Here is a 27,973-nt window from a genome sequence, read left to right as displayed (position 1 = left end):
CAACATTCGGTCGCGAGATCCTTTCCTCACCATCCCGCTCGCAAACTCCTAATGGCGCAGTTTGGATCGTTCAATGGCTCGAATGCTCACGTGAACGGTCACGCGTCAGGGTCGAGTCCAGCGGTGACTGCGTCTCCTTCAACAACGGATTCGGCAACTCTATCGTCCTCCCAGCACCTGTCGCCACCTGGGCTTCTCGACGAGTACTCGGATTCGTATGCAGACCTCGCAAACCATCTCGTAAGTCGCGCAAGTCGCACTCGAGCCGCGTCGTCGTTCGTAGCGCTCACGTCCGTCCGGTCTGCACCGCACTGCATCATGTCACAGCTGATAGGCTACACGGAAGCACTGTACTCCGACTTTACCCTGCACGTCAATTTTGCCGACCCCTCGCAACCACCGACAACGCTGGCCCTCCATGCAGTCGTGGTTTCCCGGTCGCCTCTCCTCCGTTCCTTGTACGTGCCCGCGCTCTTGCTCTGGTGCCCGCCAATCGTGTCACAGAGTCACGCCTCTGACGACAAGTGACCCATCGGGGAGAGCAGGATCCAGCCAGCGTTCAACAACACCCCACATCCGACCTTGCTCATCTCGATTCCCGACCCTTCCATCACCGCCTCGTCCTTCTCACTCGCACTCGCATCTCTGTACTCTCCCACCGTTCTATCTCACCTGTCCCTCGACAACTGTGCCGCGCTGTTCTCGACCGCACAGTACCTCGGACTCGAACGATTGACCCAACACAGTTTCGCGTTGTGTCAGCAAGCCGTGGCCGATGCGAAAACGATCGAGCACGTGCAACAGTGGGTGCAGTACCTCGAAGACCAGGGCGTGTCACCATCAGCGCCATCATCGTATTACATGACAACGCTTCGAGACACGCTCCTGACTCGACTCACTGCACTCCCGACCGAGTTGAACGCGTTCACTACAACGGACATGTCGACCGCGAGACTTGGCCAGGAACAGTTAATCCAAATGTTGACCCCGATGCCGTTCGAATGGTTCAAGCTCGTCGTTGAAGACAAGAGGTTCTCGACTCCGAGTGAACTCGATAGATGTAAGTCTCGACTTTTCATTCCTTGCTTTTTCTTTTGCCTCTCAGCCCCCGATCTGACTCGTGCTGATGTCATGAAATTTCATTCTGTTCAGTCAACTTTGCGAAAAAGGCCGTCGCAGCCAGGAAACAGCATTTCCAGTCAATCGCTTCTATGCCCAACTCTCATCCTACCTCTTCGACCGGTTCTGTCGCTTCCTCTTCCTCCCCCTCTTCTCCTACAATCCTTCAACATCCTGCTTCATCTCCAGTACCACCCTATCCTCCTCATCACTCGAAACATCAGCACGTGAATGGTTCCGACTACTCGTTCGATGAAGCGGTCGTGTTGGGATTCGGATCGGGTGGAACGAGTGCAGTCAACGTGTTGAGGAAAATGAGGAAACCTCATTTGTGGAAGGTTGGACCTGCTGCGACTCGAACTTTGCAGTAAAAAACGATGTTTTTGGTGGACCTCGGGTGTCGAGGGGTTTTTGCAGGAAGATGAAAAGGGGACAAAAAAGGATAAAAGAGAATCGACTAGAACTGTTTGGTTGACTGTAGATAGATGGGGGGAAAAAAGGAATCGATGCTTTTCTTTTTCTACTCTTTTATCTAGTATAGAGAGTCTGATTTCGTGATTCGATAGATACGAAGGGGAAAACCTAAACGCTCGAAAAGACAAGGAATGGTGCACGAGCCTCTTTCCAGCGCGAATTGGCCGATGCCGGAATTATAAGCCGGACGGTTAATTTTTTGGGCCGGTCCGCTATGAATCGCAAGACGAGACGCAATATACAGACAAAGTTGCTGTCCAACGCTTGTCTGCGCCGGCAGATGGATCGGCGCAACTGTCTACCAGATCAGCCGGCCGGGCCGCGGAATCACACGGAAAAAGCGGCGGCGCTTTCGACTCGGTCCTTTCCTGCGCCCGAGCTGCTCTATGCATCGCCGTGCGTCTTGCGCACCCCACCTCGAGCCTGCTTATCGGGTGGCCGGCGCGTATTTCCAGCTCGTATCTTGATTGCGAAAAATCGGGGAAGGCCAAAACTTTTGTCCATCGACGCGCCCACGGCCTCTTTCGGTCCAGCCGAGTCTTCGGCCCATGAATGGTGTGCAGTCCGCTTATCAGCAAATGGCCAGCCCGCGCGCACGACCGCATCTTTGCCGCCACGTCGGTCAAGGGGAACACCGGCGTCAGAAGCAAGTGGCCGGGGAATGTGAAGGACCTATTCTTCCGAAATAGTGGCCCTCGAGTCGGGGTACCTTCGGTAGCCCCGGGCGTATCCCGCTTAGATTAGATTGAGCGACTACGCAACGGCGCGATTCGCTTCCGTGGCTTGAAGACTGAGATTATACGGAGCGCCAGACGCCTGATAAAACCCCAGAGTTTCGACCCCTTCTCTCCCTCCTCAACTTCTAATCTCCTCTGGTCCTATCAGAGATCATGGCGACGCTCGCAAACATCCCAAACAACACAAACTCGGCGTGGTACAAGGATGCGTCATTGCGCAAGAACATGCTCGTACGCTCGTACCTCGCTTTGCATCCCTTAGAATATCCTTGCATTCTGACCTTCTTCCGCCCACGTAAATGACAGGCTGCTACCGTTTGCTACTTTGGATCCTTCGCTCTCGGTTACGACGGATCCTACCTTAACACCTGCCAGTCCCTCCCGAGCTGGCAAGCCTACTTCAACAATCCTGCCGGCACGCGCCTCGGACTCTTCTCAGCTTCGGCTTATCTGCCCGCCCTCGTCCTCCAGCCCCTCTTCTCCTACTCATGTGACACAATCGGTCGACGATACTCGGCTGCAATTGGAGCTCTGCTAGTCATCGCAGGAGCCATTGTCGGCGCACTCGCAAAGAACGAAGCTATGCTCATCGTCGGTCGAGTCCTCGTTGGTACTCCTGGTTCCCTTCTGGTCCTTGGCGCCAATCTTCTTTTGAACGAGATCCTCCATCCTCGGCTTCGATCGATTGGTGGTGCTCTTTTCCTCAGTAAGCCTTGAAGAGTTCCTTTTCGCCGGCCATAACGCTCAACTGATCTCATTGCCGCTGCAGCCGCCTACTACGTCGGTTCGACCGTCGCTGCCTGGACCGGCTACGCTGTGGTCCAGCGAACGGACTTGGGGGAATGGAACTGGCGACTGGTCACTCTCCTCCAATGCCTCGGTCCGATCATCTTCCTCGTCGGCGTCGTCACGATCCTCCCGGAGTCGCCGCGTTGGCTCATTGCACAGGGACGCTGTGATGAAGCTCACAAGATGCTCGCCACGCACCATGCCAACGGATCGATGGACGACCCGCTCGTTTTGAAGGAGATTGAAGAGATTGAAGACGCGATCGAGCGCGAAAAGGTCAACAAGCAGGGCTTCACTGCCTTCCTTTCGACTCCTGGAAACCGACACAGGCTTTTGCTCGTCGCCACTGTCGCCTGCGGTTCGCAAGTGAGTATTTCGGTGGCTCTTAACTTTTTTCACGGCACGCGGCTGACAATGCTGGCATGGCTGTAGATGAATGGTGTTTCGCTTTTCTCTTACTATCTGTCTCCCGTGCTCAACACGATTGGCGTCACCTCGGCTGTTCAGCAAACTGCGATTAATGGAGGTCTCAACGTTTACAACCTGTTCTTAGCTCTCTTCGGTGCCTTGAACTGCGAAAGGTTTGGACGTCGGCCCCTGTGGATCTACGCCACCGCCATGATGCTCGTTTCCTACTCGATTCTTATCGGCCTCAGTGCTACATACAGCAAAACCGGTTCGGCCAGTATGGGCTACGGAGTCATTGTCATGATTTTCCTGTGCTTCGGTGCTTATGAGTGAGTTCTCGCTCTTGTGTCGGGCCTGTTCCGGCACCGAGACTCACCTTCATCTTCCACGTCATCAGTGTCGCCTGGACCCCTCTTTCCTTTTCTTACGCCACCGAGGTTCTTCCCTATTCTCTTCGCTCGTCAGGCATGGGTCTTTACATTTGGCTCCAGAACGTTAATCAAGTTTTCAACCAATTCGTGAATCCCGTTGGTGAGTTTTTCCTTGTCCTTTTCCTTCGCTTCGATGATCGATGATTGACGCGAGCAATACGGCTCTCAGGTCTTGAGGCAATCTCTTGGAGGTACTACTGGGTTTTCTGGGCTATCCTGGTCCTCCTCCTCACCATCATCATCTGGAAATTCCCCGAAACCAAGGGACGCACTCTTGAGGAAGTCGCCCTCATTTTCGATGGAGCGGATGCTTTGGGCAACGCTGTCGTCAGCGAGGCCCAGCTCGAGAAGGGCGATAGGACGCAACCGCTCGATTCCGTCGAATACAAGGAGTCTGTCTTGTAGGAAACAGAATCAGCTGGATCCTCTGGAATTTTGGGGGGATCCGATCTGGTGCTTCTGCTGCCTTTTTGTTTGAGAATAGTGTGTGCCGTGCTGTTTGGGAGATCTCGATTCCTTTATGCTGCATGAATTGAATTGTGAATTGATCGAAAAAAATCTGCTCAAATCGGAATTCACTGTAATCAAGATTAGGAGTCGTCAGGCTCGTGTGGTGATTTAGCTCTCGAATTGTTGATGTTGTATTTCCCCGCTTGAAATTTGTATCTCTGGTCTCTACAAAAAAAAAAAAAAAAAAAAATCGTGCGCTGAGAATTGCACCGAGGCGCCGAGAAGCTTCTAATATGCCGATTCCGACAGAACTTGCGAGTCTAAGCAAAGCCTACTTCTCTGTCTGCACTCTTCTGCGCTTCACAAGCGTCACCGCGGCCAGTCGGAAGCGGTACGCGCCATTCGATAACGCGACACGCATGCGTGACAATATCAAGTCCGATTCTCAGTCTCATAGGCAGGATTTGGCTCTACATGTACGATGGGGCACTTGCAAGTCTGGCTAGTGACTCCACACATAACAGGTGATTCTCGATAAATCACTCTGCGAACAAGTGGCAGCCGTCATATAGGTAACAACAAGAAGCCAGACAGTAAAGACGGGCTCTCTGCGCTACAATGCTTAGTTGCTCGAAAGGTTTTGCGTCACACAAGCATGGAAATGGTAGCAACAGGTAATTAGCGATCAAAAAGAAAAAGTGGCTGGATCATTAAGCGCGTTGTCGAGCCAACTCCAGCTCGACTGTCCGGGGAAGAGCGAATCCCTGTTGATCAGTCGTGAGCGAGCGTCAGCGTTTCGGTTTCGAGTTCTTCCTACAGCATGCAAGATCCGCAACACGCAAAGGTTTGACGAACCAGTAGGAGCCGTCGTTTCGCAATGAAGTCACGAGCGAAGGCACGTCCGGCAGTAAAAGCTCTTGTTCCTATTGAAGACACCGACACATTTGCTGCTGTCAGTATCTCCGGTTCCGAGCAACGACGGAAAGCAAAGAACTGAGAGGGAGGCTTACCACGCTGCCGAGTTGTTCGAAAGGGTTGGCCTGTGCGGTCAAAGCTGGAAACGCAGAGCTCGAAGGTCCAGGTGTTCCCGATCGAGTTGGAGGGGTTGACCGGAATGCGAGCGGATGGATCGAACGCAGTACCGCTCGAAAGAATCGAGATACGTAGGCTGGAATCGAGCTTTCGTCGCCTCGAGCAGCGTTGGTCGACGCCGAGTACATCCGGGTCAGATGTTCAACCAGAGTCGTCTGCACACCTGGAGTGACTTGCACGAAAAGCTGTGCACGAAACCAACAAGATCGTAAGCCGAATGTTACGCGATCCGATTCAACCAAGGGCCTTGGATTACCTTTCCAATCATCTCGCCAAAGCCCATCAGCTGTCAAATGAGCATTCAGCTCAGTACCCGCATGAAAATCAAGAGCTGATGGGTCGACGAACCTGGATCGAGATGTTGTCCTGCATGAACAGAAAGACTGGCGATTCTCCCGCAGTCAGGTCCTCGAAGCAATCGACGAGCGAACCGCATCGACTGATAAAGTCCGCCAGAACCACCAAGTCGGTTACGCCTGCCGCAGCGAGACAGCTCTTGCCGACCTGAACGCTCGCAGCGAGGAAATGGAAGCGGATCCTGGGCAGGCATGCTCGGCAGCGTCAGTAAGTATCCGATGTGTCTCACCAGGCAGGAACTCGTTTCACTTGTGTTGTGCAAGAGTGCTCAGCTCCTGATACGAAGGAGAACTCGGGTCGAGGTATTTGCTGTAGACCGCTGCGAGCATTTCGTTGACGAGGCTGACGATTGAATTGGCAATCACCTTGCTCGTCGCGCTCGCAATTGAAGGTAGCAGGCACAGAACCTTGAGGAGACTGTCGATTTCCAAGCCGTCAGCATACAAGGATTCTCGATCAGGCGCCCCGAACTGACCTTATCGAAGCGCCTTGTTCCCAATCATCTCGAACTCCGTAAGGTCTCGTTTCCTCGAGCCAGGCAGCAATATCTATGTCGTGAGATGTCACCATCCGAGTCTCGTATACGCCACTCTCGGCAGACGAGAGCTGGTACCTGCGCGCGCGCAAAGCAATGTCAGCCTTTCGTCCCGCGCCAGAGACCGAAGAGATTCCCGACGCACGAAGCATCGAAGCATATGAGAGTGATAAAAGTCCTACAAGTGACAAATTGAGATCAGCAAGTCGTATTGTCGGGTTGGAGTTGCACGACAGCTCACCTCTCGCGATCGAGGATCAGTCTCGCTTCGAATTCGTCCTCAGGCAATGGTGTTCTGCGCTTGACGTGAAGGCCAAGCTGGTAAGCAGCTCTCAGAGCGAATCCTGTGTCTCAGACAACTCAGGTAAGCGAGACCCGACCTTCTGGTGGGAGCGATGACTAACCTGTCCTGATCCAGGCACTGCCGTCCAAAGGCTCCTTCCAGTAAACGAGCAAAAGACAAGCTTGTATCAGACCAATGTGCACGTTGACGCCTTCGCCCGTACCTCTCACGACAAGCTGCTGCGCGCTCAGCAGTAAAGACTGGTACAGGTCTGCGCGGAAGAATTTCGCCGCCACGGCGAGAATCGCGGTAAACAAGACTGTCGAAGTCTTGCGCACGTAGTCTGGAGTGTGCAACTCTCGATCGAGCAGAATGATGAAACAGTTGAGACGAGAGTGGAACAGCTCGAAGAGTTGGGCAGCCTCGATCGAGCTTAGCACGTGCAGGTCGATCGGATCGGGATGGGTCGGCATGGGTCGAATGTTTGAAGATGATATGAATGGACGCGGACTGCGCGAAGAGAATGAGGAAGATTTCGTGGCGGCCACATCCGCGAGAGCCTCGGCTGTCGAATGGAAAATACGGACGTTTGGAACGACATCCGGGGATGCTTGAGGCCCAGGAGATTTTGTGGGGTGTGAGGTGTACGATGAAGCTTGCGAGGAGATCGAAGTCGGACATCGGGGAGGTTGAAGTCCGCCAGGCGAGAGAGAAGGCATCACGTGCGACGGAGGAGGGGGAGGAGGAGGAGGTCCGAGCGGTTGAGATGTGCTGTAGGGTGAAGGCGCAGGAAACGTCGGAGGTTGAGGGGGCATGGTCGGGCTCATCGAAGGATAATGATGTGGATGAGAGCGTGGTGTCGGCAGGTAGGTCATTGGGGTCGAATGCATAGGCAGCTGAGATGTTGATGTGACAGGTAGAGACTGAGTTGCATGCTCGGGGCGGGTTGAGGACGTAGATCTGGCGCGAGCGTCTGTTTGACCCGGATGAGAAGTCAGCCGCTTGAGCTTTGTTTTGCGCAAATGGTCTTCGCCAAGAGAGAACTTGCTCAGGTATATGTCGGCGGGCTCTTCGATTTCGCGATCTGGTGTCGCCTGCTCTTGTGCTGCGGCCGCTTCTGCCGCAATGAGACTTTTGGGCTTGCGCCCACGCCGAGTCGCGGACTTGTACTCGCAAGGGATACTGAGCCTCGTGCACCTCGTACAGCTCTCGCCCTCTTCGCCCGTCGGAAGCTCTCCTGATGCCAAGCGACACTTGACCCTGTGCTTAGAAAAGATGAGCTTGCGACACGGCGGTTGACGGATGCGGCGCGGAACAGAGAAGCTCACTTAATTGCCCGACAGCCCGCACACCTGCCAAGTGAGAGAAGGAAGCTAGTCAGTGTCAACGGAGGACGGCACGGATCGAGCCTGCTGCTGCCACGAGCGTCTGCGCGTGAACCGCGGGCTGCGGCCGGTCGAGATGCGCGAAGCGCGAGATGTTGCTGATGGACGCTAAACTCACGCGACCTTGCTAAAGAGCTTGTGCGACTTGTCCTTGTGACCGAGCAGGTCGGTCTCGCCTGCTAGAGGGCCGTCTTGAGCCATCGATCGGGCTCGAAGGTCGTCCCAGGTTTTTATGCCGAGCCTGCGGGGAATTTGGACCGGCGAGGGCGAGAGAGGCTCTGGCCCGAGAACGCGAGACTGCCGCTGTTGATGCTCGTTGAGTGGCTGCCGGAGCTGGACGTCGAAAGCAGGGCAACGACGAACTCACAGCCCTCCAGCGATGGATCGGATATTGCTATGCGATCTATTGCAACGTTAATCATTGTTTGTTTATTATAAGGCCTATCCCCCGGCGGGTTCTCCTGTACAGCCTCAACACGTGCTCTCGCGCCTACACTACATCGCACAGCGCCACAAGCGACTTGTGCAAGCGGATCGAGAAGAGTTGCAGGGCTAGAGCCGTGATTACCGCCGAACGCTCGCGTCATCGATAGTCGGGATTGCATATCGCGTGAGGGGCACCCCATCACCATGGAGCGCACCATTAGGTCCTTGACGAGACACGTGAGTGCTGTCCCTTCGATTATGCTGTGGCAGCTGCGCGGTGCTGATCCGTGCGCTCGTGTCACTGGCAGTATCCGCGACGAGATGAAGCCGTCGTGCAGGTCCTCGCCGTCCTCGAACGCTTCCAAGGCGTCCTGAATCCAGAGCAGAGCGACTTTAGTACGTTCGCACACAGCGCAGAAAGAATATCTTGAAGCTGAAACGAGCTGACTGCTTGTACTCCAGCGTACGATGATGGCAGAGTCGAGCTGCTCCTCTCGCTGACCGGAGTGCTGCCGATCCCGATCAATACCAACGTTTACCACTGCCCGATCGTCTTCTGGTTGCCCCTCGACTTTCCATCGACGCCCCCGATCGTGTTCATCTTGCCAAGCGAGACGCTGGCGGTCAGGAAAGGCAAGAACGTCGATGCAGGCGGCCGGGTCACCACGCAGTATCTCGACCAATGGTCCCGCAAATCAGAGGTACGCGAGGGCAACAATCGTTCGAAGCAGTTCCCGCTGATCCGTGATTTCTCAACAGGCCTGCTCGCTGCTTGCGTTGATCGAAGACTTGATTCCCATTTTCTCAGCACGGTATCCAGTCACAACGATTCAGCCCAAGCCGCCCGCTCGGCCTTCTCCGCCTACGTCCTCGCCAGCAGGTATCAGTGCAGCATCGTCGACACCCCAACCGCCGCCACCCCGACCAACGTTCCCCTCTGGCTCGACTGCCTCTTCTTCCGGACCGAGCACTGGCCAACAACCGCCAAGACCCCCTCCACCACCGCAGCCCTCCATGTCCAATCGTTTGGAACACGCTGCCGGGGATCTTTCTCGCAGGCCTCAGAGTGTCGGCAGCGTCACGTCCACCTCGAACGGCTTGCCGTCGCGACCTCCTCTTCCGCCTGTGTCACCGTACGAGCAACGCACAGCACCCTCTGTAGGTCTCAATGTCATGTCTACTCAGTCTGATTACTGACCACACGCCCCATTATTTCGCAGCCTCTTCCGCCGGGCCCACCTCCAGGTTATCACCCGTCAGCGGGACCTCCTGTACCACCTTACGCCCACCCGCACAGAACATCGACAATAGAGCCAGTTCGAACCTCTAGTCCACTCGCGAACCAGTCTTCGGTTCCGCCCATGCCGCCCGAACCACCAGTACCGCACACATATGCGCCCGCTTCCCTCGGCGCTCCGATATCATCTTCTCAGGCCGCACGAGCGGCCACTCAACCGCTTCCGGGCACATTCACTGCGCCTCCACGACCGCCACAGCCCCATTTCGTAGCTGCCCACCCTGATAATGTCTCGACACATCGACCGAGGCCCGATCAGGCGCTCGCACGACCCGCTTCGCCAACGGGTTCGACTGCAAGATCGTACACTCCGGCGTCGATCACTGAGTCAATACCCTCCACACCGCAACAGTACCCTTCCTCTACAAGACAGGAACAGCAATATCGACGAGAACCGCGCGAAGCGCTCGCGGATGCTCAATCAGCACGATCTTCTCGACAGGGGTACGCCGAGTCTGCAATTTCGTACTCTCCTTCGCAATCGTCCGTCGTGCCTCCGTCCTCCTCTGCCCATTTGCACCAAGAGCGTCCCCGTCCGCCTGCCCTCGATCAGCATTCTCACGCTCGCTACTCGCATTCTCCTGCGCCTTCTCACGATTCCTCGCGCTCGAGCCATCTCCACGCCATTTCGGTACGAGAGCGATTGCCTCCTGCAGCGTCCGAGACTATCGCCAGTCCAAGCGAATACAACGCTGAATACGGATCGTATCGACCACCAGCTATGAGCACAGTCGCAGGATCGACTTTCGACGGAGTTGAAAGCGACTACGATGACGAGCGTCGACAGTTTCACGAGGTTCAACAAGCTATGGCGAAACTTTCGAGCAGAGAGAGGTCGATGCCTCCGCCCTCGTCGGCGTATGCGCCGTATCAGTCGACGCAGCACGAGCACGGCCTCCCGCAGCCGCCTCGACCGCCATCTGAAGTTTTCGAACCGGCGCTAGAGGCGCGATCGAGGCCTCAGCCACCTCACCAACCGCGTCGGTCGACAGACTCGGCGCCAACAGGATTTCCGTCGTATCGTACATCCGCTAGCAACGGTACTCGCATCGGAGCCTTGCCACCGCCTGTCGGACACTCCTTACCGTATGAGTATTCTCATTCCGGTGCGATGACACCGAGACAATCGATGCGGACCTCGCTCGTCACTGCACGGGCTGTCCCGAAACCATCGGTCAACATTCTTGATGCTGCCGACGAAGATCTCGAATCCCCTTCGTCGGTCGTTCCGACTTCCCCATCTTCAATCTCGAGTCGAGGAGGTCCTATTCTCGCGACGGTCCCGTCCAACGCCCCACCTCCCGTTCCACCCAATCCCGCTCTACTCGCTTTGCGTACTCGGGTACATTCGAAACTCACAAACTCGCTCGCGAATTTGCATTCTGATATCACGAAGAACCACCTCGAACCGCTCGCTCTGATGCATTCCGATTTGCAGAAAGCCGTTCCCGCGATCGAGGACGAAATGGCAAGGTTGCGTGCGGTGCGAGACGTGTGCCTGACCGTTCGAGATCGGTACAAAGGGGTTGTGGAAGAAGGAGAGAAGAGGATGCTCGAGTACGAACGCAAGGGCGAGGGAGTCGACGTCGATGAGATCATCTGTGGCAGTACGGTTGTTTACGTTCAGTAAGCTGGCTTTTTTTTTTCCATTCCGGTTCAATTGCCAGCACTCCTGACGAAGGTCTGTACAGACTGCTCGACTTGGTCGCCGAAGATTGCGCGATTGAGGATACTATTTATGCACTTGGACGAGGACTTAACAGCGGTACCGCCAAGATTGAACTTGACCAATTCCTCAAAGTAAGTCATCTTGGGGCAAGGAGAACCTCATTTTTCTTTAGTTCTATTTGAGCTGACGGGGGTCTTTTTTTCTAACTCTTGGCGCTTTCCATCAGAGAGTTCGAGCACTCGCGAGAGAACAGTTTATCAAACGAGCGACGATCAACAAGATCCTCCTCGGACTCGCGATTCGCAGGGAACGCAACTCTCAACAACAACGAGACCGACGTGAAGCTGCGGTCTCGAACACGAGTACGCACAGTCGAGAAACGAGTGGTCAAGGCACTCGTGCGAGTCCTAGAAATTTCGACTAGGGTACCGGTCCTCTTCGGGGGGAATAGTTGACACCTCCTCGCCGAGTTGTGAAGACATGTTAAGGGAGCTTCTTAGTTCCACGTTTGGTTGCAAGGGTTAGACAGACATCATCTTGTGACCAAAAACCGAGTCGTAGGGATGGGAGGATGAAATGTTACAAATCGCAAAAAAAAACGTTGCGAGTAAACAAGCGTCTACCAGGTTCCCCGTCCTCGTCCTCGGAACCCACCGCGACCTCTCGGGTACGGGCTATATCCACCGTGCTGCATTGACAAAGAAAACGATAATCTCGGTCAAAATAGAGTTCGAGTTAGGGAGAGGGGAATCGGATAGATAGAAGGCTCACCCCTTGATATCCTCCGCGGTATCCTCCTCGTCCTCGTCCTCGGCCACGACCTCGAGCGCTCATGCCAGGCAAGTTTGTTCGTTTCGGGGTCACTTTGAGTAATCGGCCTTTGAACAAGGATTCGTTCAACAGGACGGCATTCGCCACGAGGGACGGTTCGGCAAACTCGACGTAAGCGTATCTGTACCAGACAGAGGGGAAAAAATGAGCTCGAAGAACGAGAAGACCGAACACGAGCAAGACAAAAGGGGACTGACCCTTTCGGACCTGTGAACTTGTCAAAGAGGATCGTTACTCGGTTGATCGTTCCGCAAGGTGCAAAGTGTTTTTGAATCTCTTCCGGGGTTGCTGCATAGTCGACCTGTTGCATGCAACCTTGTCAAGCTACGGTGACGCTTTGGCAGGCAGCCACTCAAGAAGACGTACGTTGCCAACGTAGACACTCCTCGCATCGGTCGCCTCTCGGTCCTCCTCCGACATGGTGACATCTCCCTCTGCGCCTCCATTCGAAGCTCCGGATGCGCCGTTCGCAGCGGCTTCACTTGCAGCGGTCAACTCTCTCAGTTTCGCCGCTTCGGCTTCCATCTCGGCGACTCGAGCCTTCATGGCGGCAATCTCGCGAGCTTCGGCATCTTCGTCTCCATCGGTCGCGTCCGGTGCCGAACTGGCGAGGGCAGGGTTTGAAGCAGATGAGAGATCGAGAGTTGGTTTGTCGTCGTCCGACTCTTCTCCTCGGCGGCGGGGGGATGTCAGCTCGGCAGACATGGTGGTACTAGTCGGTTCAAGAGTGGGTTGAAGTTTCGAGACGAGCGAGACGAGCAGCGCAAGTTGAGAGACCTGAGAGTTTTCGGGGCCAAAGCCAATTTAGTGGAATCGATTAGTTCCTTTCATTTTGAATTGCAATACAAGTAATCGATAATCGACTGTCTCCCATTGTTCGCATCCGACCATGGCCGCTGCATCCAAGTGAGTTCGTGGACGCGCTCCCGCCTGCGTGTGATGAAACTGACAGGCCTGTCTGTGCAGGCGCCCGGCCGGAGTGCGCGCTCCTGCGTCGGCATCGTCCTCCACCCCCGCCCCATCCAGCGCGGTCGCTCTCTCGACTCAGCACGCGCATGATCGGCTCTGTCTACTCCTCCTGGTTCTCGTCGTAGGCTCCTATTGCTCCTGTTGACGCGCCCGGCCCGCACTGATCGCTCCTTCCGTCGCATTTCCTGTTCCCGTTCCCGTCGTCCTGAACGTCTCCCCTTCCGAACCCTCCTCGTCGACTCCTCGGGTTCCAGGGTCAATCCGTCATCGCGACCTTGAAGGGTGGCGTGCGCGTGCAGGGTATCCTGAGCGCAGCCACAACCGAAGGCGAGCTCTCCGTCGCGCTGCGTCATGTCGTCTACCTCGCGACTCCCACCTCGCCCAACCCCGACTCGACTCCGAAATCCTCCCTGCTCGTCAACGCGAAGGACTTGCTCGAGATTGAAGCCGCCGACGTCGTTCTCGACCCCGCGTCAACGTCGAAACCCGGGTCGGGACAGGAACGCGCTGCCGACTCGTTCCGTACCGATACCGACATTTCCGGACTCCCTCCTCCCTCTCGACCCCGCGAGCGCGACTTGCAAGCTTGGTCTGCTGGAGCTGACGCGTGGGGAGCTGGAGCACTCGATGACGGCTCGAATGGGATCGGCGGACTCTCGCTCGACGACGATTTGTCCAAATCGACTAGCAACGGCAGGCGTGGACCTGGCGGCGGCGGCGGGAACAGCGGGGGTTGGGACCAGTTTGCCGCCAACGAACGCATGTACGGACTCAAGACTGACTATGACGAGGAGATCTACACGACCAAACTTGACCGCAACACGAAAGACTACAAGGACCGGGAAGCGCGAGCAGCTCAACTCGAACGCGAGATTCTCAAGGTAAATACTACGTCTCTTACGTACATGACCGAGGATCGAGCTCATCAAATAAACATTGTCACCTGCGCAGGGCACTTCTGGCTTGGCTTCGAACGCACACATGGCCGAAGAGCGAGGAGAACAAGTCGACGACGACAATGTCAACGAGGAAGATCGGTACGTACTGCCTCTGTTTGAGCGTCAACCATTGAAGACTAAAGCCTCGTCCTGAATGACAGATATGGAGCAGTGCAACGTAACCCTGGAGCATACGTACCTCCAGGTGCCCGCAAAGCTGCCCTTGCCCGACTCGGTGGAACGTCTCCGACTCCCCCCTCGACCAACGGCGTATCACCAGCACCCGATGCTGCCAACACAGCGAACCCTACCTCGGGATCGCGCATTCCTCCGACTGTTCGCATCCCGGGAGCCTCGAACGGGAGTGCGAGCGCGGCTGCCTCGCTGACTCCCGCCAAAACGCACCCGCCGGTCGATGAAACCTTCCGAGACTTTGTACGGGAAGAGAAGGAACGGTTGGAGAAGAAGAAGGCCGCGCTCTTGCAGCAACAGGCCAAGGCTGAAAAGGATAATCGCTTGAGAAGCTTGGTCCAATTCAGTCAAAGCTTCAAGGTAAGTACAGTCGCAATTTTCCACCTGCAGACTCAATCGCTGAAGCAACCGATTGCTTGGCAGAACCCGTATCCGATCACCGACGAGATTGCCAACATGATGCATGGCAAGAAAACGACCACGGTTGAACCCTCTGGGGTCAAGGCGTCTTCGACGACTGTCTCGCCCGCCGCAGCTCCTCGTCAACTTCCCATTTCGACCGTCACGAACGGAGCGAAACTTGCCGCTCCCTCTTCCGCCGAATCTGCCGCGGCCGCTGCCAAGCCAGCACCCTCTCTCGCCAAGAAATCGCTTCTACTGGCAGACATTCCTCCTTTCAACCCAGCAAAAGCTGCTGCACGACAAGCTGAGCTCGCCGCGCAGAAGGCAGCCAAGGAGGGTGGAGCGGCTACTTCTGCCGCTGCGATCTCGGCAGCCACAACTGCACCGACTCCTGCTCCCGTTGCAGGAGGGTCTGCCTTGACACCTCAGCCTCCCAAGAGCAAGATCAGCGCGACTGCCGCCCCCTTCGTGTTCAAGCCGAACCCTAATGCTTCGTCATTCACGCCCAACTCTTCGACCGCCCGCAAGCCACCGGTTGCGTCCCCTTCGCCTGCCCCTTCACCCAAGCCTCAAGCTCAAACCGCCCCGGTAGCCTCGAGCTCGGCGGCTCCTTCCAACCCGTTCTTTGGCACCAAGACGCTTAAGCGCGCGGGTTCGAGTTCGCTCAACGTGAAAGAAGATTTCACGCCGTTCCGACTCAACGCGACTCTGCCCGAACCTGGTCAAGCGGTTCCATCGTGGCCGTTCACCGGAAAACCCTACCGCTCAATGTACCCTCCTCAGGCGACCCCGCTTTCGCTCGCAGACGAGCAATCTTCGGCAGCGGCGGCATACCAGAACGCAGTGGCAGCTCAGATGTCGGGACTCGACCCTTCCATCTCGCCTGCACCGCAACCTGGTCTACCCCCGCACCACTCGCACCAGCTTGCGATGCATTCGGTCAACGGTCAAGGAGGTCCACCTCCGCCTCCCCCCGGACCTGGAATCCCGATGGGAATGCCGTTCCCGGGCATGAACGTGCACCCTCAAGCGATGGCGATGAACCCTGCCGCGGTCCAGGCTGCGATGGCGGCGGGAATGGGAGGCGCGAGACAGATGTATGGACCTCCTCCTGGTCAAATGAACGGACAACAAGGGCCAGGTCACGCTCGAGGTCAACAACAACAACAACAGCAGCAGCAACAACATTCTCAACATGCTCCTCATCAACAACACCCGTCTCAACAACAACAACAACAGCAGCAGCAGCAGCCAGGTCAAATGGCGTTTGTCCCTTCGCCGTATCACATGTCTGCGATGAACATGGGTCCGAACGGTCAAATGTTTGCCGCACCGATGCAACAAGGTGGGAACCCTCACAGTGAGCGAATCGTTCTCTCCGTTGACTTTACACCTTGCCCTTGAGACGCGCGTCGACTGACGGTGTTACCTCGCCGCTAGTGTTTACGTCACCTTCGATGCAACCGCAACCGACCCCTTCTGGTCAACCGAGTCCTCGATACGCTCCTTACCATCCTTATGCGAGTAAGTTCTCGTTTCCCCGGCTTCTTTTGATCCCTCTCGTGAGATCATCGAAAACTGAAACTTGGATCCCATTTCTCTCTTACTCTTGTAGATGGACCTCCTCCGCCGCCACCGCCAGGCTCGGTTCCTCCTCCTCAGGGTTACGTTCAAGGACAACAATGAACCACTCTTCAAGAGAACCAAGAGGAGGAATTTCAACCCATTGGATAGGACAGTCGCGGGACGACTTGTGCGCGGAAAACCGAAAAATCAGGCGAGTGAACTCGAGGCGCAGACGGAGGGAAGGATTAAGAGTTTGCGGGGAACGGAGGAGGGGTGCAGCTGCTCGGAAGGGATACGGAAACAAAAACCCCTAGTGACGCATCAAAGGAAAGGCTTTTTGCTTTTGCACAGTCGAAATCAGAAAACCCCTTTTCTTCTCTTTCCTACAAGTCCTGGGCACCTACCTCGTCTGTGCCTTCTTTCATTGCGATTTCTGGTTCCATATCCGTCTCGAACTGTTCCTCGCGACCGAAAACGTCGTCCACACCAGGTACACGAACCCTAGCCAGATGATCACCACGGTGACGGGTCCAACGAACGCAGAATCCGTTTCGACTCCAGTCGGGAGCGATACTTGTAAAGGGGGCACAGACGGATCTGGTCGAGGTGATGAACACGAATCTCGAGAGTCGACGTAGTAGAGCGTCGAGTTGTCGATGGAAGGGAACGACGTGCGAGTCGAGAGGGAAGAAGGTGGACAACCGACAAAGCTCGATGTCGTTGTTGAATCCAAGGTTTGATCACCTAGGGATCCCCCCAAAGAATTATGACAATGCGGACCTTGTCGTCAAGCTCGTGGTACCAGAAAAGAATGAAAGGCTGGAACACCCTTACCGGGTTCACAGGCCCAAAACACTCTTGGAGGATCGATCGAAACCGAAACTCGATCTTGAACTCGCAACGTCTTGGTACGTGGAATTTTCGTAGGTCTCTGATACCTCAAATGTACCGGTACATCGAGCTTGAATTCTTCCTCGTCGTCTGTCGCGAATGGATCCGGACTTGAAAGTTGAACGAGAATCGAAACGGGTTCAGCAGTCCATTCAGGTCCTTCAAGGTTCGAATCGCCTCGAACTTGGAACGTGCCGTTCGATAGTCCAAGTTTGCCCTCGTCGTGTAGTTGAGCGAGTTGGTATCGATCGACAATGAACGATTGTGGGAACGAGATCCACGTGAACAAGCGACATCGTTCCGCGTTTGGACTTGGAGTTGGGTCGATCGAGAGGTGCAGAGTCGGGTGGAACCCTTGCTCGGGTAGTAGCGTAGTCTTGACCGGCATGGAGTGAGCAAACGAGAAGCGGCAGTGTGGGACCCGCAATCTCGTGGCGGTGCAATTGTGCATGCAAATCCCCCTTGTAGCTCGTCGGCTTCTCGCTCGTCCTCTTTCGTAGCGGGAACCAGGACAAACTGAATCATGATTTTGCACAGAATTCGAGAGGGCTACGAAAATGACTTTAAAACTACTTCTTTGCTGATCTACCCCGTGAATGGACCCCGTTGGCTTGAAAGCATGGGGAAGTACTCAGAAGCGCTGAGCTTGAGGAATGAGTTCCTCCCAATGCGGGAAGACCTGAGGAAGTTTCTCCCAGTGAAGTTGAGGAAGTTTGTCAATGATGAGCTTGGCGATCTCTGCAGTAATTGGGCAGCATGAGTATGGGAATTGCGTGAATTCGAAAAGGTTCTTGAGGGATTTTGAGGGAGACAAAAAGAGTCGAGTTGCGACGTACCGTAAGTGACGACCTCGTACCCAGCTCCAGTCAAATGCAGACCATCGCTCAACCACTTGTCCAACTTGCCCCCTGCCTCTTCGCGCGCTTTCGTATCGATCGCGTTCCACACGTCGACGCAGTGTACGTTCTGTTCAGTCGCGACTTGGTGTACCGCGACGGCATACTGACGCGTGAGCTCAGAATCACGATCGGGGACCCGAGGCGGATCACGCGAGGTCAACTCGTCGTTGCGAATCTTGGCATCGACTGGAGGAGGAGTGATCAGAACCGGGATTGCGTCGGGACTGTAGTAGGGCGAAGTTGGGGATCGAACGAGGTCGAGGATCGTGACGAGGTTTGCCTTGAAGTCCTCGAGAGTGACCTGACCTCAGCGCTCGAAGTCAGCAGGTCCACACGAACGCTGGATTCGATAGAAGCATAGGGCGTTGTGCGCACATGTTGGGGACTCGTAGGAAGTGCCGCGTCGTTCGCACCGAACCAAATGGCGAGCATGCGGATCTTGGGGAGACGCTCTCCGACACGAGGAAGCCATTGCTTGATGATGGGTAAAGCCCAAGCAGCTTGATCGACCGGGGAAAAAGGAGTAGATTAGACCGGATAGCTCGACACCGAAAGAACCCGTTCTTACTGTTGTAGCCTGTCTCGAAAACCCAGAACTAGGGTCAGGATTTGTTGTAAACCGGGAATGGGGCAAGACAGGAAGTAATGGAAAAAGACGGACCCGAAAGACCTCGGTTCATGATATCCCTACAAGAAAGAGCAAATGGTCCGAGATCAGCGCCAAGCGGCACATTCGGGAAACGAAGCGAGGGAGCGGGACCGACAGTTTGCGTTGGTACGCGATGGCCATGGTAGAACCAGTTCCAGCTGGAACCCATGCGCCTTGAGTGATGGAATCTAATACACCGTTGCGAACGAGCGAGCGGGTCAAGATACAGGTCGTCGGGAGACAGGAGCTTTCGCACAGACTGACCACCGAATAGTACGATTTGATCCATCAAGATGGATTGGGCAGCATCTGCCTTGATGTCGGTTGAAGGGGCTTGAAGCGAAGAAGTGGGGTCCGACATTCTGTACTGCGCGAGGGTCGAACTGGTGGAGTAACGAGCGTAGATGAACGATAAAAGAGCGGCAACGACGGGCGCAGCGTAGATCAAGCGGGACATGCACGAGGTGAGAGAGCAACGAGAGCCGGAACCAATCTGCCTCTCGGCACGACTGAACCAAATATTGTAGCTTGTCTGCATTGAATTTAGCCTCAACATCCTAGATTGAATATCACTTGTATTGGAAGCTTTAGAAACAGCACGGAACAACAGATCGAGAAAACAAGTCATTCGAAGATCAAGCGGTGCCCGTCTCCTCTTGACATCACTCGCCGTCGATTGTCTCTCAGTCGCGATGGCACCTAGCAAATCGAAACAACCTCAGGCAGGACAACGACTCAAAGTGATCGTCCGTCGCCTGCCTCCCGACCTGCCTCCCACCGTGTTCTGGCGTACTGTCGAACCCTGGGTCCATCGCAATCCAAATTCAGACCTTGAATCAACGGACGACAAGGAATCTGATGTGTTATCGACCGTGTTCAAACAAGGCAAAGTGCGCAAATCGTACGTTGTTGCCTTCCCCTCTCTCTGCGGGTCTCGACTCATGCCTCTTTTCGAGCATGTACAGGGGCAAGGACAAGGATTCGGTTCACTCGCGAGCCTACATCACGTTCAAGACACCCGAAGCGCTCGTTGCGTTTCATCGGGGATATGACGGATGGTCCTTCAAAGACAAGACGGGTAACACCTTGGTTCTAGTCGAGCAAATCTACGTATTTTGCAAGCTGAGACTCTCGTAATCGGGAACCAGGCACTGTCACGCAAGCTGTCGTCGAATTCGCCCCGTACCAGAAGGTTCCGACCGCTCCTTCCAAAGCGGACCCTCGACAAGGCACGATCGACCAAGGTAAATATCAATTTTCGCCCCGTCAACCTCGACTTGAGGATCTTGGTGATTGACGATATTGACCATTCTGAGAGAATACCAGATCCCGACTTTCTCGCGTTTCAAACCGCGTTGACCGCTCCTCCAGATCCATCCGATTCTCCAGCTGTCCCACGTGAGCCCCATTTTTCTTTTGAACTCTTCGCTCTTTAGAGCTCTACACCCATTAAGAAAACCGTGAAACGCTGACCCCCCCCCCAAAAAAAAAAACCCCCGTTTAACAAGCACTGGTGCAAGATCCTAAATCGACTCCGCTGCTCGATCACTTGAGAGCTTTGAAAGCTGCACAACTCGCGACTCGGAGAGCGACCGCCCAAGCACTCAAGAAGAAGAAAGGCAAAAGCAAAGACGAAACAGGCAGCATTTCCACCCTTGCCGTGAAAGGAAGCAAATCGAATCAGACAAACGGCGGCAAGAACGGTACGGGGAAGAAATCGAGTGGGAAAGACAAGAAGGGCAAGAATGCGAAAGGATCGAAAGATCCTAGTCGAGCTGCTACTCCAACTCTTGCAGGAACTGGGAAATCGACTCCAAGTGGTGGTGGGATCAGTAGAACTGTGTCTGGATCTGGAACTTCTCGAGCTGGACGTCCTGATTCGAATTCGACAAGTTCACAACCACCTGCAACCACGTCGTCGTCAAACCAGGGGAAACGTCAAGATCCTCCTGGAATCGTGTACCCTCCCGGTTCGGTCGGAGCTCAACAAGCTGCTGCTGCGAAACAAGCTCAAGTCGTACGACAACAATTGCAACGTCAACACCAACAACAACAATCGAAATCGAATACAGCCAGTAACGCGACCACGAACAACGGTAGTACGAAACCTTCAGGACCGACGATCCTCAAGAACCCAGCGAGAGTTCAACCTGAATCTCGATCGACAAACTCGACACCTGCGGCTCCTCAACCTGTGAAAGGAGGAGGAGGAGCGAGAACCGAGATTCAAGGTCAACGTCGACAAGTAGGTGCTGCGATTGGTGCGGCAATCGCAGATTCGGCTCCTGCAGGATCGAACACTGGAGGTGGTAGCGGTACAGGATCGAAACGAGGTCGAGGTCGAGGCGGTTCAAGAGGGGGTGGAGCCGGTGGGAATGGTGGAGGAGCAGGAGGAACGAGGGGAGGACGAGGGAGGGGAGGTGATTCTGGTCGAGGTGGTGCCGCTGCTGCAGCCGGAGTGCCAGCATGAAAGGAGAGAGAATCACCTTGAGGAGGAGCTCACCTGGCCCCTTTTCCAGGGCTCGGGCGACTCCTTCTGAGGACCAATGCGGGGGCTTTCGTCAGCAATGTTCGAAACATTTCGAAACTTGCAAGACCCCGGTCGCCGTCGGTGAAGCAGTGATCCAGTCGGTCGGCGCCGAATCAGAGTTAGGGGGCATGCCAGATGCAAGATTGCAAACACATACCTGGAAACGGCATCCCCCCGAGGGAACCGGCTCAAAGTAGAAGAACTGATTCTTGCGCAATCTTAGTCCTCGCTGTTCCCTTCCGGTGCATTTATTGTCTCTCTCGAGTAGAGTCCGGGGAGATATTTGAAAGATTAGCGAGCTCAGCTCAAGCTTTGATAACAAAACAAACGAACAAGAAATCCGACAAAGATAACAATCACAAAAACAACAAAGAAGGGAAGTGTCCGTCCAGCGTAGGATGATGATTTTGGTTTTTTCTTGGTTCTACTGATCGTGTAGCAAGCAGTGTTGCAAGCATGTTACACCAAGTAGGCGATTCCAGCCACGATCGCACCCGCTACGAATCCGATCGAGTTGCGTGCCGCTCCCGAAGTCTTCGAGTTGGTAGGTCTCGAAGCCGAGATGATCGTCGCAGTTCGTTGACCGTTCGAATCGGACAAGGTCGAAGTGATTTCGACGACGGAAGCAGTCGAGAGGACCGTCGCGGTCGAAAGGACAGTCGAACTCGTCATGGTCGAAGACGACGATTCTGCTTGCTCCTCGGTGGTGGACGAAGAGGACGAGGATGAAGAAGACGAGGACGAAGGAGTCGTTGTAGTCGTAGGGGCGGCTTGGGTAGTGGTGGAGCTCGATCGCGTGACGGTTTGTAACGGCGAAGTGGTGGCCGGAGTCGAAACCGGAGGGTTGGTCTGCGTGTGAGGAGATCCCTGAGACTGCTCTTGTGCAGACGTGGTTGAGGAAGTGGCGGAAGACGCAGAGACGTCGGCAGAGGAAGACGAGGCGGCAGAACCCGAGAACGAGTCGATCGTGAAGGGTCCGACCGTCGCGTAGGCATATGTGGGGTCTTGCGAGTTGACGATTTTGAGCTCCTACAGGGGAGAAGGGGAAAGCATCAATACGCGGCAATTGGACCGACCCAGAGCGGGGGCTAAAGCGTACATATTGACCCGAATTCGAGCGTAGGGCGATACCTGAAGGGAACGTGAGACTCTCGGACGTGAGATCAACCTGAGACGCGACTGTCACGGTTGCGCTGTTGGCGAGCGATCAATCGAATAGGGTCAAAAATCCGGTACGTCGAGATCGCCGGGTCCTCGAGACGGCAAGCTTACCCCGATCCAGTGAACCCTTGGGCCTGCAGGACAATGTCGCCGACTGCAGCACCTCCAGCTTGAAAGTGCCACGTGATGACTTGACCGGGAGCGGCGTCCCACACGGTCGATGCCTGGGGCGAGGTGAAGTAGGTTGCCGAGACAAACTCGAGCAAGGCGAGGAACGCGGCCGAAGTCGTCAAGGTGAACGAGCGCATAGTGAAAAGGCAGGCGTGAAAGAGGCGAAGAGATCAAAGCACAGCGCGACGAGCGAGAGAGATTATGTATGCCGAGTGCTAGAGTTGAGAGAAAGAGAAGAAGAAGAAGGAGAAGAAGAAGGAGAAGCAGAAGCCGTCAGCAGAGAGCACAGAAGCTGGACCAGCGATCTTGCCGAATGTGGAGAGTAGGCGTGCAATTGCATGTTGCCGTAGCGCGCTTTCGATGTGATGAAGCGTGATGGAAATGCCGAGATGGCGAGTCGGTTCAGCCATCTCGCCAACCCGGGCTAAATTGACGTCCGAGTGCGCTCCGAGCGGGGAACAGAGATCAGTCGCATCTGCGTATGTCGACTCGGCATCTTGCACGATAGGCGAGAGCGATGAACGGGTAGAGGGCGCTTGCAATTGATCAAGAGTATACTCGAAAGAGGCGGTGACGGTGACCGGCGTTGGATCCTCCCCGACCGTGCAGGAGCGGTCGATGCCTGCTCCGAACGCCTACACGAGACTGCCACAGTCTGAACCATTCCTGCCAGCAGCGTCCACATCGAGTTATCCGCCCGCGCCTCGAACCGAGAGTCTCCCACATCCCGACCGCCCGTATTCGCCCGTCTCGCTCGATTCGGCCTATCCTCCAGCTCCTACCGCATCGAGTCGGCACGCGAAAGGGAAAGCGAGAGCGTCAGAACCATGGTCGGGTGAGCACTCGGATCGAGTTGACGACAACGACGAGGGTCAGCCTCGACTCCCGAAAGGGCTCGATTTCTGCGTCCGCTTTACCGATGGCACGACCGAGGACGTCGTCGATCTGTGGGTTGCCGAGAAGGAGCTCGTGCGCGATGTCAAGACACGGGCAAGTTGGCTTCAACCTCCTCGGACCCCCCGCATCGCCTTGCGACCCACTGACACCGAACGACGAGATGCTTTGTTCCCACAGTTGCGACAGATACGATCGTCAACGCTGCACGATGAAGAAGGGAGACCGCGCCGACTGCGGTTGATTCAGCTTGGGCGCATGTTGGCCGACGGAGTGTTGCTCGTGCCGTACACGGTCCAACTCGCTGCGAATCGCAAGAAACTCGAACAGCGTTCATCATCGACCGCCGATTCTGCGCTCGACCTGAGACGTGGGATCGAAAAGATGGGCAGAGTCGTCAAAGATGTCGTACAGGGAGAATCACCTCCACACGAGAGCGAAGCGAGCAGGATGGAACGGGGTGAAATCGACATTGATGCGAAAGGCAAAGCCAACGCAGAGGTACCTCGACGTCAGGAGGAACAGATCTGGTTGCACTGCTCGGTCGGAGACGCAATCGAAGATGACGAAACTTCGAACGAACCTTCCGCGGTGCGCACTCTTTGCCCGGCTTGCATTGCGTTCTCTTGTGCTTGCGAGCAGGATTCTTATCTTTTCGCGCGTGTTTTCTTTTGACAGCCTACAGAACAGACAACGCCTCTGCAAGGGTTCGATCGCCTGCGCGAAGCAGGCTTCTCGGAAGAAGAGATTGCCAACATGCGCGCCGAATTTCGCGAACGTCGCAATCCTTATGCCGGTGAGAACTCGTTCACCTTTGATCTCGAGTCAGCACGCACGAGAATTTATATGACTTGGGTACTCGTATACAGATCCCGAGGGCGACACGGTCGATGCCGAGCATCAACGTGCACTCGAGGAGCAATGGATGAGTGGCATGACTGGACAGGAAGAAGCCGCGAGCGATTCGAGTACGGGACACTACGTGACGTTGCTCAAGGGAGTCACGATCGGGTTCCTCGTACCGTTCCTCCCCTTGTTCTTTTTCAGAACTCAAATTTTTTCACGGAGGATGCAAATGGCGATCGTGCTCGGCCTCATCATCAATCTCGTGAGTCTGTCTCCCAGTCTTCTCTACAAGCGAGCAATCAACTGAATGTCGGGGGTTTCACGTATACCCGATCCAGTCCTTTGGTCTACTCCGGCTCCTCGGATAGGACGCTTTCCTGTCACCTATTTCTCAGCTTGTGTGGAGTTTGGTCATTGTTGTGTTTCCACTATTGTTGTTATCGTTACAGAGTTTGCATAAAAATGAGAGTGCAGTGCAAAATGAAAACGAAAAGGAAAAGTCGTCTATTCTTCCTGTTCGACATTTCCATCTCTCACCTCGTAGCGTTTGCCACTGGAAAAGAGTCGAAACGAGGTCAGTACGGACGAGGTCGAGAGAGAAAGAGAGCAACTCCTGAGCTACTTACCGGATTCCCCAAATGCCCCAGTTGGTCTTGACGGCGACCCTCGGATCGAACTCGGCCACTTCCCATTTCTCGGATCCAAACACGTTCTCTCCTGGAGTCAACAACCAATCAAACTCGCCTTTGATCCCTTCCGTCTTGTCCAGCGCGACGACATCTCGTTCGATATCGGTCGGACTGAACCCGGTACAGAACAAGGCACATTTCGTTTCGAGGATCGAACGAATCGATTGGTTCCAGTTCGTTTCGAGTTGAGTTTTGAGCGGGTCGAGTTCGTCTGGGAACCCGAGTCCAGGCGAGAACGAGAAGAAGACGTCTTGGTACGGATCGAACGGACCGAGCACGTCGTGCACTTGTTCGTACGTCGCTCTCAAGTTGGTCACGGTCGTACCATCCGATTCGATCCGAGTGTACGAAGGGACTCCGTACACTGACGAGTTGGATTGTTCGGTCGCGGCGCGAGTGTTGGGGATGTGCGCTTCCGGTCCAATGAAGACGAGGTGGAGAGGGACGGCGGTGAACAAGTGCGAGATTTGTTGCAAGACGTGCGCGGGGAGGGAAGACTCGGCTCGAGCGCCGAGGATGAAGATGCGTACGGGCGCTGGGGGAAGTCCCGCAGATGCGGCCGAGTTGCGTTCAGGAGGGTGAAGAGATTGTCGCAAGGCGACGAGAGACCTAAGTCCTTCGGGCAGTAACCGTTGGTTGCGGAGCGTGTAGGGCGAATTCTCGTGCAGAACAGACCCGATCGTCATTGGGTACGTGAGGAGTTTGCTGACGTGACGGCGCGAGCGTTCCGACTCGATCGACGGGAACCCTCGGGTGTAGAGGAAGACGTCCCAGTTGCCAAACGAGACGGCTTCCTCGTACGGCTGTTCTGCTGGAAGTTTGAACTCGGTCATCTCCCTGCCACTCCGGAGATCGTGCTCGTCCTCGTTCGCCTCACGCAACCGAGGCCAGTACCTCGCGTGGTTCTCGTCCTCGCGCCATCGTTCCTCGCTCGCATGAGTTGGGAATCCACAGTTGGGACACTCAAAGTCGACATGCTCCTTCTGCTGGTACTTGTCGAGCGAGACGGGGCAGTACGCGAGCTGCTTGATGCGTTCGCCCTTGTCGCGCATCTCCTTGAACGGAGACTGCGACAACGGGTGAAACAGGTCGTCTTGAGCGAGCAAAGGTTTCGGTTGGTCGGTCTGTTTGGACTTCTTGCCGCCAAATCCGAACAGCGATCGTCGCGAAGTGATCAAGTGCGGACAGGCCGCAGTCGGGCGCATCAGGCGAGCAGAGTGCGCAAGTCGAGTTGCCATCTCGTAGCGTCGTCCTTTGGGTGAGTCGTGCGGCTAGCAGTGCTCAGTACGAGTCGAACGTAGAGCCGAGAGAGGAACGCGATGCGGAAAGTCAACTTCTCATTTCAACATTTCACTGCACCGCATCGTCCGACTTGGCAGACAGCCTCGATCGCTAGGACGAATAGCGAAAGCGAGTCTCTGTATCGCCACCTATCCGAAGTACAACCGATTCGACAAGATGGAACAGAACCCGGATTTCGAGACTGGTGTCAACTACTGGGCCAACACGGAAGCGAGCGTGAATGGAGTGCTGGGTGGATACGGAGAGTGAGCTCACATTCATTGTCTCATATGGCCTCTGGCGATCGCTGAACTTGTCCGGCGATTCGCTGCAGAGGCACTCCCGTCCCTCGACTCGACGCGACTTCCTCGCGCCTGCTGATCCTGTCGCTCATGCCGCAATTGTCGACAATCATTCCTCCTCATTCGACCGCGACGATTCCGCCCCGACCGAAACGAACGTTTCGCGCACTCGATTGTGGTGCCGGGATCGGTAGGGTCACCTCGACCGTCCTGTTGCCCTTGTTCGACACCGTCGACCTCGTCGAACCCGTACCTTCGTTCGTCAAGCAAGCCAAGAAGGATGCCCTCGCTGGCAAAGAAGGCTGGAAGAACTTGCACGCGCGCACGGACGAGGATGGTGACCCGCAACCGGTCAAGAGAGTCAGGATCTGGCGCGCAGGGTTGCAACATTTCGACCCGATCGCTCCTGCCGTACCCGTCCCAACTCCGTCGAGCGCAAGTCCGTCAGTCGAGCTGTTTGCCACCGTGGGCAACCCGGATCTCGAATTTCCGGATCCAGCAGCTACTCTCGACACGACCGAACAGGGTTACGACCTCGTCATGATTCAGTGGTGCATTGGACACCTGAGCGACGACGAGTTGGCCGAGTTCCTTAAACGAAGTCAGAAGGCATTGCGTCGAGGGACAGACGGCAAGATTGAAGGGTACATTGTCGTGAAAGAGAACACGTGCAAAGATTCTGAGAAGGATGGTCGGCTCTTTGACGACGAAGATAGCTCTATCACAAGGTTCGACATTCAAAGGTTTCGCCTAGAGGTAGGCACTAGGAGACTAACTGTATGGATCCTGCGATACCAGATCCGACGCTGCGTTCAAGGCAGTCTTCAAACAGGCTGGTCTGAGGCTTCTCCGGAGAGAAGTGCAACAAGGTTTCCCAAAAGGTCCGTCTTGTGCCAAGTTCACCCCTGAAGGATACCGCGTACTTACGAGCTGATCCTTGCTCACCTTCTTTGAACCCACATTAGAGTTGTTTCCTGTCGTGGCTTACGCATTGCAATAGACAAGTGTCACGAGGTCATAGCGTTTCAAACATTAGCTCCGTCCGGTGCATGTTGGCTACGGTTGAGAAAGATACGCAAGGTTGCTCCGACTACAGTGTTGATAGGGGGAAAGGCTCGCATGAAAGGGCGAACAAAAAAAAACGCGCGAGCAAAAGAAGTATCCGACTTCTCGGGATCGAACCGAGGACATTCAGATGATTCCATAACCTATTACAGTCTGACGCTCTTCCAACTGAGCTAAAGTCGGGATACGCTTGTTGGGCAGGCATCTTTAACATATACATACAACCACGCCTTATCATCATCTCA

The 27,973-nt window shown here is 55.2% G+C and overlaps 13 protein-coding genes across 13 annotated transcripts; 7 read left to right on the top strand and 6 right to left on the bottom strand.

Annotated features, from left to right (window-relative positions):
• Positions 1–51: 51 nt before the first annotated feature.
• On the top strand, positions 52–1,490 carry JCM15063_002173 (uncharacterized protein; the record flags this gene model as incomplete). The annotated part of the gene is made up of 4 exons (XM_076678076.1): positions 52–240; positions 328–458; positions 546–1,060; positions 1,153–1,490. 4 exons carry the CDS (start codon positions 52–54, stop codon positions 1,488–1,490), a joined length of 1,173 nt encoding a protein of 390 aa, XP_076534674.1.
• Positions 1,491–2,483: 993 nt separating this feature from the next.
• On the top strand, positions 2,484–4,363 carry JCM15063_002172 (uncharacterized protein; the record flags this gene model as incomplete). Its single annotated transcript, XM_076678075.1, has 6 exons — positions 2,484–2,561; positions 2,637–3,036; positions 3,100–3,485; positions 3,552–3,856; positions 3,925–4,058; positions 4,128–4,363. 6 exons carry the CDS (start codon positions 2,484–2,486, stop codon positions 4,361–4,363), a joined length of 1,539 nt encoding a protein of 512 aa, XP_076534673.1.
• A 730-nt stretch (positions 4,364–5,093) lies between these two features.
• JCM15063_002171 (uncharacterized protein) lies at positions 5,094–8,261 on the bottom strand (the record flags this gene model as incomplete). The annotated part of the gene is made up of 12 exons (XM_076678074.1): positions 5,094–5,172; positions 5,264–5,331; positions 5,419–5,685; positions 5,757–5,786; positions 5,849–6,038; positions 6,107–6,274; positions 6,333–6,470; positions 6,538–6,570; positions 6,634–6,736; positions 6,797–7,935; positions 8,004–8,027; positions 8,179–8,261. 12 exons carry the CDS (start codon positions 8,259–8,261, stop codon positions 5,094–5,096), a joined length of 2,322 nt encoding a protein of 773 aa, XP_076534672.1.
• A 429-nt stretch (positions 8,262–8,690) lies between these two features.
• JCM15063_002170 (uncharacterized protein) lies at positions 8,691–11,876 on the top strand (the record flags this gene model as incomplete). The annotated part of the gene is made up of 7 exons (XM_076678073.1): positions 8,691–8,723; positions 8,795–8,882; positions 8,949–9,187; positions 9,246–9,644; positions 9,707–11,409; positions 11,475–11,583; positions 11,679–11,876. The coding sequence occupies 7 exons, from the start codon at positions 8,691–8,693 to the stop codon at positions 11,874–11,876; spliced, it is 2,769 nt and encodes a 922-aa protein (XP_076534671.1).
• Positions 11,877–12,071: 195 nt separating this feature from the next.
• Positions 12,072–12,988, bottom strand: JCM15063_002169 (polyadenylate-binding protein; the record flags this gene model as incomplete). Its single annotated transcript, XM_076678072.1, has 4 exons — positions 12,072–12,140; positions 12,224–12,404; positions 12,481–12,584; positions 12,650–12,988. The coding sequence occupies 4 exons, from the start codon at positions 12,986–12,988 to the stop codon at positions 12,072–12,074; spliced, it is 693 nt and encodes a 230-aa protein (XP_076534670.1).
• Positions 12,989–13,172: 184 nt separating this feature from the next.
• JCM15063_002168 (uncharacterized protein) lies at positions 13,173–16,470 on the top strand (the record flags this gene model as incomplete). Its single annotated transcript, XM_076678071.1, has 8 exons — positions 13,173–13,189; positions 13,250–13,373; positions 13,507–14,133; positions 14,204–14,289; positions 14,352–14,742; positions 14,806–16,144; positions 16,225–16,308; positions 16,400–16,470. The coding sequence occupies 8 exons, from the start codon at positions 13,173–13,175 to the stop codon at positions 16,468–16,470; spliced, it is 2,739 nt and encodes a 912-aa protein (XP_076534669.1).
• Positions 16,471–16,771: 301 nt separating this feature from the next.
• JCM15063_002167 (PIG-X/PBN1 family protein) lies at positions 16,772–17,629 on the bottom strand (the record flags this gene model as incomplete). Its single annotated transcript, XM_076678070.1, has 2 exons — positions 16,772–17,094; positions 17,185–17,629. 2 exons carry the CDS (start codon positions 17,627–17,629, stop codon positions 16,772–16,774), a joined length of 768 nt encoding a protein of 255 aa, XP_076534668.1.
• Positions 17,630–17,872: 243 nt separating this feature from the next.
• Positions 17,873–19,246, bottom strand: JCM15063_002166 (SGNH/GDSL hydrolase family protein; the record flags this gene model as incomplete). The annotated part of the gene is made up of 7 exons (XM_076678069.1): positions 17,873–17,979; positions 18,078–18,441; positions 18,516–18,640; positions 18,709–18,717; positions 18,802–18,827; positions 18,905–18,977; positions 19,054–19,246. 7 exons carry the CDS (start codon positions 19,244–19,246, stop codon positions 17,873–17,875), a joined length of 897 nt encoding a protein of 298 aa, XP_076534667.1.
• A 235-nt stretch (positions 19,247–19,481) lies between these two features.
• On the top strand, positions 19,482–21,259 carry JCM15063_002165 (RNA-binding protein; the record flags this gene model as incomplete). The annotated part of the gene is made up of 5 exons (XM_076678068.1): positions 19,482–19,690; positions 19,755–19,867; positions 19,938–20,033; positions 20,116–20,187; positions 20,310–21,259. 5 exons carry the CDS (start codon positions 19,482–19,484, stop codon positions 21,257–21,259), a joined length of 1,440 nt encoding a protein of 479 aa, XP_076534666.1.
• Positions 21,260–21,778: 519 nt separating this feature from the next.
• JCM15063_002164 (uncharacterized protein) lies at positions 21,779–22,788 on the bottom strand (the record flags this gene model as incomplete). Its single annotated transcript, XM_076678067.1, has 3 exons — positions 21,779–22,348; positions 22,419–22,512; positions 22,592–22,788. The coding sequence occupies 3 exons, from the start codon at positions 22,786–22,788 to the stop codon at positions 21,779–21,781; spliced, it is 861 nt and encodes a 286-aa protein (XP_076534665.1).
• A 481-nt stretch (positions 22,789–23,269) lies between these two features.
• On the top strand, positions 23,270–24,759 carry DSC3 (Dsc3p; the record flags this gene model as incomplete). Its single annotated transcript, XM_076678066.1, has 5 exons — positions 23,270–23,641; positions 23,726–24,136; positions 24,224–24,341; positions 24,415–24,653; positions 24,730–24,759. The coding sequence occupies 5 exons, from the start codon at positions 23,270–23,272 to the stop codon at positions 24,757–24,759; spliced, it is 1,170 nt and encodes a 389-aa protein (XP_076534664.1).
• Positions 24,760–24,895: 136 nt separating this feature from the next.
• On the bottom strand, positions 24,896–26,318 carry MSS51 (Mss51p; the record flags this gene model as incomplete). Its single annotated transcript, XM_076678065.1, has 2 exons — positions 24,896–24,944; positions 25,018–26,318. 2 exons carry the CDS (start codon positions 26,316–26,318, stop codon positions 24,896–24,898), a joined length of 1,350 nt encoding a protein of 449 aa, XP_076534663.1.
• A 220-nt stretch (positions 26,319–26,538) lies between these two features.
• TAE1 (N-terminal protein methyltransferase) lies at positions 26,539–27,663 on the top strand (the record flags this gene model as incomplete). Its single annotated transcript, XM_076678064.1, has 4 exons — positions 26,539–26,627; positions 26,696–27,391; positions 27,462–27,544; positions 27,629–27,663. The coding sequence occupies 4 exons, from the start codon at positions 26,539–26,541 to the stop codon at positions 27,661–27,663; spliced, it is 903 nt and encodes a 300-aa protein (XP_076534662.1).
• Between the last annotated feature and the right edge of the window lie 310 nt (positions 27,664–27,973).

Source organism: Sporobolomyces koalae, assembly GCF_050403365.1.
Source record: "Sporobolomyces koalae JCM15063 DNA, S_koalae_JCM15063T_v1_ctg12, whole genome shotgun sequence".
Lineage (NCBI taxonomy): Eukaryota > Fungi > Basidiomycota > Microbotryomycetes > Sporidiobolales > Sporidiobolaceae > Sporobolomyces > Sporobolomyces koalae.
Note: the sequence above shows the minus strand (reverse complement) of the source record. Positions and strands in the feature narration are given on the sequence as shown.